Below are 9,267 nucleotides of genomic sequence, written 5' to 3'. Positions count from 1 at the left end.
TATTTATATGTTCCGAGTACTGGCTTAAACTGTTTAGAGGGATAAAATCTTAAAACTCACCAATCAATCACCAACCTGCTCACCTAATGAATGCCTGTGAACACTCACTAACTACTGGAGGCTGAATAGATATATAAAATGCGGCACCTCCGACTCCTCTCCACCTAATTCCCAAGTTAGCATTGTTCCTTGTCGCCTCCACTGTGTTGTCGCAAGATATGTTTGCTTTTATTTGGCTGGTGACTGACAAATGTCTTTCCATATGGGTTTTAACTATGTCTGCCTTTTCCATCAGATGTGTGGAACATTTTTTTGTTCTAGTGCTACGTAGATCCCTTTCCTTACCTCTTTTTCTGGTATATTGATGACTATCTTGGTATTGTTTCCTGCTCATGCCCTGAACTGAAACATTTCAACATATTTACTTCCAAATTTTGCCTTTCACTCGTCTAACATGGCCCATTTCGGATCCCTCACCTCCCTTCCTCCTACTTTTCTATCTGCATTTCTTGAAATAGGCTATTGATTAATATCCACTGTGAGCTCACTGTTACAACTACCTTGACTTCACCTCTATCCCTGTACAGACTCTACTCCATTTCCTCAATTTCTCGGTATCTGTTCTAATTGAATACTACCTATCTGCCATACCAGTGATTCCCATATCTTCCTGTTTCCTCAACCAAGGATTCCTCTCTACCATGGTTGCTGGAATCATAGAATCCTACAGTTAGGAGGCCATTCGGCCCATCAAGTCTGCACCGACCACAATCCCACCCAAACCCTATCCCATAACCCCATGCATTTACCCTAGCTAGTTCCCCTGACACTAAAGGGTAATTTTGCATGGCCAATCCACCTAGCCCGCACATCTTTGGACCGTGGGAGGAAACTGGAGCACCCCGAAGAAACTTACGCAGACACGGGGAGAATGTGCAAACTCCACACAGTGACCCAAGCCGGGAATCGAACCCAGGCCCCTGGCGCTGTGAGACAGTAGTGCTAACCACTGTGCCAGCCCGTTCTGTTGTTTTCTGCAGTTCTGCTGTCAATCCTGCCCCTTCTACTCAGAATGGTTGGATTCCCTTTGTCCCCACCTTCCAAATTCAGTTGATCATCCTCCTCGGTTCCTGTAACCTCCTGTGTGATGGTACTACCAAAGTTGTCGCCTTCTCTTTCAGCACTCGAAAGAGCCGTTCCCTCTGTGAAAGCCTGACCCACTCCTTAATCACCCCCAACATCCCCTCCCCTATCCTCTGTCCATGTAGGAGATGCAACACCTGTCCTTTTAAATCCTTCATGCCCATTTATCCAGGGCCCAAGCACTACTTTCAGAGGAAACAGCAATTGACTTATCCTTCATGCAGAATCTGTGAAGAGAGAAACCAAGTTAACATTGCAGGTTGAGAACCTTGTTTTGAGACTTGAGTTTATGAAAAGCACTATATAAATGCAAGTCCTTCTTTCTTATTCTCTCTTTCCACCACCCGCCTCCTGGTCACTTCCTTGCCTTCTATAGTTGCTTAAAACCTGCTTGATCTATTTTTCCAGTTCTGATGAAAGATCATTTCCCTGAAATAACGTTTCTGTATTCACAGTTGCTGCTGACCTGCTGAGTGTTTTTAGCATTTTTGTTTTTATATTGATTCACTTCTTTGGAGTGGGATTCCTTGGGTTAAATTAGCTCCCAAATGACACCTCAGGTATTGGGTGGCTGGATCCAAGGAACACTCTGAGGCAGACTCAGTAATGTGATATTTGATCCTGGCACAAATACAGTATTCCAGGACACAGTTCCGATCCACCATCCAGCCAGGTTGTGTTGAGTCACTGAAAGGCTACATGATAAAAGATTGCTCTCTCTCGGCTCTGCATGATGCCTCAACAGGTAGACTGCTCCTAGTTGGACAGGCAACGACAGGCATTAATGCAGTACCATTAACATTAAAAGAACATAAAAAGGCCTCTTGCTGAGGTGCAAGAACAAATAGATGGCAAGTCAAAGTAGCAGATATTGGGCAGGGTGACCAGAAGCTTGGTCACATGTGGGCTTTCAGGAGGATTTAAAGGAAGAGAGGGAGGCAGTATAGTTTCGGGGTGGAATTACAAAATGTAGAGTTTAGGCAACTGAAGGCAAAATATTAAATACTGAGAGATTGTTACCTCTGAAAAAAAGACTTGCATTATGGGGTGCCTTTTATAACCACTAAACATCCCAAAATGCTTCATAGGCACCAAGTACTTTCTCCAAGCATAGCTACTGTTGGAAAGTCAGAAGCACAGCAAATTCCCACAAGCAGCAATGTGGTAACGACCAAATAGTCTATTTTTGTGATGTTGTGGATTAAATGTTGGCCAGGATAACTCCGCTGCTATTGTTCAAAATAGTGTCTTGGGAGCTTTTATGTCTACCTGTATGTAAACTGGACATAACGGCTCATTTGAAAGGTGAGATCTGACAGTGCAGCAGTCCTTCAGCATTAGACTGCAGTGTCAGACTAGATTGTTACGCTCAAGTCCTGAAGTGGCACTTGAGTTTGCAAGTAACTGCTTCAGAGGCGAGAGTGCTACCAATTGAACCACAGCTGACATCTGGTGGATGAACGAGGAACAAAAGGACTGAGGCCAAGGATGTTCACTGGAAAAAATCATCAAGGGGACTGTGAGAAAAGCAGGTTTTTGAATAGGGAAAGAATATAAAATGAGTTGGATGGAATGGGGATCCAGGAAAGAGCCCCAGTGCTGGTACAAGTACCAGGGATGAATAGCCTCCTCCGATGCTGTATTTTCTATCATTCCACAAAAGCACTCCTTTATTGAGCATGTGCACAGGGAATTGTTAGAAACATTGGTGCTAAGCCGAGTTCAGGACCTGTCTTGCGAGTTGTGCTCCAAAAGAACCTTGCTACCCTTGTATGATCTCTTGATTTGGTTCAGGTCAGTCTGTGCCAGCCAGTTTTGGCCTGAAATCCAAATATGCATCTGCTCTGATTGGGATTCCCAGTCAGGGTTTTCAATGTCATGAAGAACCCGAATGCAAAAGATAAGGAGACAATCATGGTCTGTTAAAAGTGACATCAACTGCTGCCTAAATTCACCTGGTCCAGTACGAATCTGATTACAGTTATAGGTTGGATATCAATGAATTATAAAATTAATTACAGGTAGAAATGGGGTGTAAAACATATTAGATCACAAAATTAAAAACCGAAATGAGGGAAATAATAATGACAATGCTACTATTAGACAGAGCACAAGGAGAGCACAGGGTGATTCCTCTTTCTCTCAGTTAGCTTCTAGCATCTGATGCAAAAGAAACATTGAATGTTCTCTGTAATAAGAATTACAACACAGGAAAAGTGTACTCTTCCCAAGCCATGTACCACCTATAGCAGTTGGGAATTGATAGCAAACGTGCTTTGTATCTCATGTTATGTGACTAAGACCACATACTTCCACCTTTGCAGCATTGCCCATCCCTCTAGGCCTCCCTACCACCGAAACCCCTAACCATATTTTTCTATCTAGATGCTAATGCTGTCTTTACTGTTCTTCCATATCTACCTTGGAAAAAACTATTATTTATCTCGTGCAGCCGTCTGTACTCTGTCTTGCACTAATTCACACTTGTCCTTTATCCTCATCCTTGTTGCCCCATATTAACTCCCTATGCTCAAATGCATCCGGTCAAAGTGATTCAAAATAGTAACGGCAGCAAAACTGTCACTGTCTACTCCTTTGAAACAGAAAACTTCTGTAGTGTGCAGTTAAAAAGCAACAATCCAAAAGTTGTCGTCAGCAATGCTATGCTTCTCCACTAGGTGGGCTGTAGAAGTCCCCATAGACTGCAATCAATTCAAAATCATTCAACTAAAATTCTACTTCTACACTGCTATTCTCACTGTAAAAACCCTTGAAATAGTTACATCTTGTGGAATGAGGGTAGCTGCATTTTTAATTGTGCATCAAATTTATAAATTATTGCTGAATAACCTTTGTAACCCTGAAAAACTAACTTTATATTTGTGGAACGTCTAATTTCTCCATTATGAAATAAAACATTCAGTTTTTTAAATTCTAAAAAAAAGTTGCTTATCTTCCTAAATCTCGTACATATGATCCAAATTTCATTTTGCTCTCTGCAAAATATTACAACTCGAGGGATAATCACTGCCTTTAACTTCTTGGTTTGACACTTTGTGAGAATTCTTCAATCCGAGTGGCTACTTTGCCTTGCTCAATGACTTCACTGTTGCTGGATACCTCACAGTCCCTTTGACCTGGCGTCAGATTCAAATTAAGGTCGGGAAAGGGAAAATCCATGCCACAGAGTTCACCAGAGCTTTGTCGGTAGCTTTCTTTGAAGTCAACAAGTAACACCAAAATCTGGACCATCACCCAAGCTTCAAATTATCCACGACTCAGCCCTCCTTAGCTTTGCAACCTCCAAAAACCTTACATTCCCTCCATTGCCATTTCATTCAGTTGTCTTCTGGGCTTTCTCCCAATCTGCTACACCGTAAGGGCATTGTTTTCAGTTGCCTCAGTCCCACTATGGAATTCATTTTTATTCACTGATGCCACTGGAAATAGAGAGGGGGATGGAATTGCTCCACAGAGGACTTGATGGACCAAATGGCCTCCTCCTGTGTCTTAATGAACATGACCCTTATCTCCTGTCTATTTCATTGCCTTTAACGTCTCCAACCCAACTTTTCAACCTAGCCTTCAGCCACCTCCTCCAGCCCCTACTGCAAAGCTCTATATTTTCTTTGCAAAGCATCTCGGAAAAAAATTAATTTCTCTTAGGTAGACAACTCTACCTCCCTCCTGACATCTTGTTACTTTTGAAACAGCATGCTGGTACTTCACTTCAAATGATCCCAAATGATTAAGGAGAATCCCAAGGCATATTAAGGAGAATCCCAAGGCATTTTATTCATACGTTAGGAACAAAAGGGTTGTCAGGGAAAAAAGTGGGGAATTATGCTTGGAGCCCAAAGAAGTAGGGGAGATCCTAAATGAATACTTTGCGTCGGTAATCACAAAGGAGAGGGATGTGTTGACTGGGAGTGTCTCGGAGGGGAGTGTTGAACCATTGGAGAAAATCTCCTTTACAAGGGAGGAAGTGTTAGGTTTGTTAGAGAATATAAAGACTGACAAATCCCCAGGGCCTGATGGAATCTATCCAAGGCTGCTCAGGGAGACGAGAGATGAAATCACTGGGCCTCTGACGCAAATCTTTGTCTCGTCACTGAACACAGGTGAGGTCCCAGAGGATTGGAGGATAGCTAATGTGGTCCCGTTATTTAAGAAGGGTAGGAAGGATAACCCGGGAAATTATAGGCCGGTGAGCTTGACGTCCGTGGTGGAGAAGTTTTTGGAGAAGATTCTTAGAGATAGGATGTGTGCGCATTTAGAAAGGAATAAACTCATTAACGATAGTCAGCATGGTTTTGTGAGAGGGAGGTCATGCCTCACTAACCTGGTGGAGTTTTTTGAAGAAGTGACCAGAATGGTTGACGAGGGAAGGGCCGTGATGTCATCTATATGGACTTTAGTAAAGCGTTTGACAAAGTCCCTCATGGTAGGCTGGTGAAAAAGGTTGGATCTCATGGGATAAAGGGGGAGGTGGCTAGATGGGTGGAGAACTGGCTTGGTCACAGAAGACAGAAGGTGGTAGTGGAAGGGTCTTTTTCCAGCTGGAGGCCTGTGACTAGTGGTGTTCCGCAGGGCTCTGTATTGGGACCTCTGCTGTTTGTGATTTATATAAACGATCTGGAAGAAGGTGTAACTGGGGTGATCAGTAAGTTTGCGGACGACACAAAATTGGCAGGACTTGCAGATAGTGAGGAGCATTGTCAGAAGCTACAGAAGGGTATAGATAGGCTGGAAATTTGGGCAAAGAAATGGCAGATGGAGTTCAATCCTGATAAATGCGAAGTGATGCATTTTGGTAGAAATAATGTAGGGAGGAGCTATATGATAAATGGCAGAACCATAAAGGGTGTAGTTACGCAGAGGGACCTGGGTGTGCAAGTCCACAGATCCTTGAAGGTGACGTCACAGGTGGAGAAGGCAGCATATGGCATGCTTGCCTTTATAGGATGGGGCATAGAGTATAAAAGTTGGGGTCTGATGTTGCAGATGTATAGAATGTTGGTTCGGCCACATTTGGAATACGGCGTCCAGTTCTGGTCGCCACACTGCCAGAAGGACGTGGAAGCTTTGGAGAGAGTACAGAGGAGGTTTACCAGGATGTTGCGTGGTATGGAGGGGCTTAGTTATGAGGAGAGATTGGGTAAACTGGGGTTGTTCTCCCTGGAAAGACGGAGGATGAGGGGAGACTTAATAGAGGTGTATAAAATTATGAAAGGCATAGATAGGGTGAACAGTGGGAAGCTTTTCCCCAGGTCGGTGGTGACGTTCACGAGGGGTCATAGGTTCAAGGTGAAGGGAGGGAGGTTTAACAGATATCAGAAGGACATATTTTACACAGAGGGTGGTGGGGGCCTGGAATGCGCTGCCAGGCAAGGTGGTGGAGGCGGGGACACTGGGAACGTTTAAGACTTATCTAGATAGCCATATGGACGGAGTGGGAATGGAGGGATACAAAAGAATGGTCTAGTTTGGACCAGGGAGCGGCGCGGGCTTGGAGGGCCGAAGGGCCTGTTCCTGTGCTGTATTGTTCTTTGTTCTTTGATCCAAACATGCCTTCTAATTTTCCATATAGTGCAACGTATGAACAAAATAAAATCAAAACTTTTAATGCTTCAAGTTAAAATATTTTACTCTGTACTTTAAGTATCCTTTGGTGACTTGCAAAGGCACAGAATTCATGAGTAATTGAATTGAAAACTGAACTGAAGCAATTTTTAAACATTTTTTCACTTCTCTTGAAAAATGACATTTTTAGGACCTCAGCTTTTTTATTTAAACAGTTGGCTACTCAGACAATTTACGTAAAACAAATCCTCACAAACTCCAAATTAGGTATGGTTGTGGATTGGTAAATAAACTGAGAAATATGGGTGAAAATCCAACAGTACAAGATGTAAAAAAATGGGAGATGAGTTGAATGATGGTCAGTTTAGTAACTTGAGGCATTTCGCAGCCATCTGATTACAGGCATTGTTGGTGATGAAGGCAGTTTCAATTAAATAATAAATTGGTTGCGATGTTCTGAAGATACAGTGAGATATAGAAATCAAGTTCATCCTTTCGACTTGTCCAAAATAGCAATCCTGATCAGTATCAGAATTTCCAGGGAAGCAAACTCAAAATAGTTGGGCTAAGTTGTCAGCTGTGGCTCAGTGGGGAGCATTCTAACCGTACTCTGGTTGTGGGCTCAAGCTCCACTGCTGGGACATTCAGTCCTTTCATCTTCAGAGCTGCAAGTATTTAAAATGACCAACATTTAAAAAAAAACATATATGCAAATATCCAGAGGATAAACACCCCTCCCCACTAGCTAGCTCACATGGAAAGTGATCTTGCTTTACAACCTTTAGTGGAGTTATTTGTTACCCACAAGGTAAATAATTTCAATGCAGCTCTTTTGATAGCAACCAAGTAGGATTAACAGTAACAAGTCTTGAGCCATACAAAAGATTGACAAATTCAGTCTTTTGCATAAGTATAATCCTCCACTTACATAATTACACAGAAACATACCACAGGAAATACAAAATAGCTTAAGTTCATGAAAAGGCCATATTTCAAAAGACGAGATACTTTCCTCTCAAAATTAAAACATTATTTGAAGTCAAGAGTACAATATTTAAATAGCAGTTCTATATAGCTCATTTTCTGTTTCCTCGTTGCTTCATGGCCGATTTCCGATCCTGGCCTCTCCCTCGATTATGACCTTTTCCTCCTTTCCTGCCCCTTGGCTGCATTTTCCTTCGCTTCGCCGCCTGCTCCTGTTCATCTTCACGAAGTTGTCTATTTACAGCTCGGGTGAGGTCCAGCTTTGGCTTCTTGCTGTACATGATATTTAAGAGTTCCAGCTGTTTCTGCCTTTCTGCTGAAAAATCTCCAACCAGGGGCTGGAACTGCCTTTTCTTGCCAGTATTCCTCTGCTCCTTTTCTTTGGGCAACTTATCCTGAAATTTGCCAACGGAAGCTGTGGAGGTCTTGGCCACACGGATGGCTTTGCTTAGCTCGGCTTTGCTGGGTTGTTCGGTGGGGGCGAGCCCCACGCCTGGCACTTTATTCTTCTGAGCTCTGGCGATATTGCGGAGCCTGTTCAGCTCGTTCTTCGCCACCCTCTCTTTCTTGTCGGTTCGCCGCTTGGTGAACTGATCCTCGTTGGGATCTGCCGACTCGGGCACTTCAATCACCCACTCCTTGGTCTGGTCGTTGGCTCTCTTGTAGCCCCAGCGGCGCCGCCATTCTTTCTTCTCCTTGTCCCAGACCAAGTTGCTCTTCTTTCTCTTCTGGATGCCCTTGAGTTTGGCGAACTCCTCCCAGCGGGTGGGCGGCCGGGGTTTGGGCAGCGCTTTCTCCCGGGGGATGCGTGTGCTGGGCTGGGGCAGCTTGGCCACGATGGTCTGCTCCAGCCGCTCACTCGGCAGCTGCCACACGGCGTTCAGCAGCAGCTGCGTGTTGTCCCGGGCCAGGGAGCGCAGGAACTGCTCGGGATCCTGCCGGAAAGAGGCGGCCTTCAGCGGGTTGGTGTCCAGCGCCGTCAGGTTGCCCAGGTCCAGCTGCAGCTCCAGCGGCTTCTCCACGTGGATGGAGCGCGGGGCCCCGGGCCCGGAGCGCTCAGCTTCAGCCAGAACATCCTCAATCAGAGCCGCCATCTTCACAGCAAAGGTCAAAGAATCGCTTCCGACTGCATCATTTCCCCTCCCCATTGACCAATCAGAGACACCTTCAGGTCAGGGGTTAAATGGCTAGCAGAGGGTGACCAAACCTCATTCAATAAATCCCCGCAGGATCATCACGTGATCTGTCCCCATTCTCCCGCCATTAATAGCTCAAAACATCTTTCCTCTGCCAACTGGACAGCAAAAAGAGCCCATTACCCACTTGGAAGATGTTTGACTGTCAGCCAAATAGCCTTTCCCCCTATTTTCAATATTCTATTTATCAGATAAAGAGACACATTCAAATAAAATCAATTTTTAATGATATTTCTCCTGGAGATTGATTTTCAATTATCGGAGATTGGAGTCAATGCTGGAGTGATTTGATCTGATTTATTAATGTCATGTATTGGGATACACTGAAAATGATTGTTTCTTGCACACTGTACAGACAAAG

General features: G+C 44.2%; 1 protein-coding gene across 1 annotated transcript; it reads right to left on the bottom strand.

Moving 5' to 3' along the window:
- Nucleotides 1-7,426: 7,426 nt before the first annotated feature.
- Nucleotides 7,427-8,832, bottom strand: rrs1 (ribosome biogenesis regulator 1 homolog). The gene has a single exon (XM_078216274.1). It carries the CDS (start codon nt 8,802-8,804, stop codon nt 7,803-7,805), a length of 1,002 nt encoding a protein of 333 aa, XP_078072400.1. The 5' UTR covers nt 8,805-8,832; the 3' UTR covers nt 7,427-7,802.
- Between the last annotated feature and the right edge of the window lie 435 nt (nt 8,833-9,267).

The sequence above is a fragment of the Mustelus asterias genome, chromosome 7 (genome assembly GCF_964213995.1).
Source record: "Mustelus asterias chromosome 7, sMusAst1.hap1.1, whole genome shotgun sequence".
Taxonomy (NCBI): Eukaryota; Metazoa; Chordata; class Chondrichthyes; order Carcharhiniformes; family Triakidae; genus Mustelus; species Mustelus asterias.
This window is presented reverse-complemented; position numbering and strand designations above follow the sequence as displayed.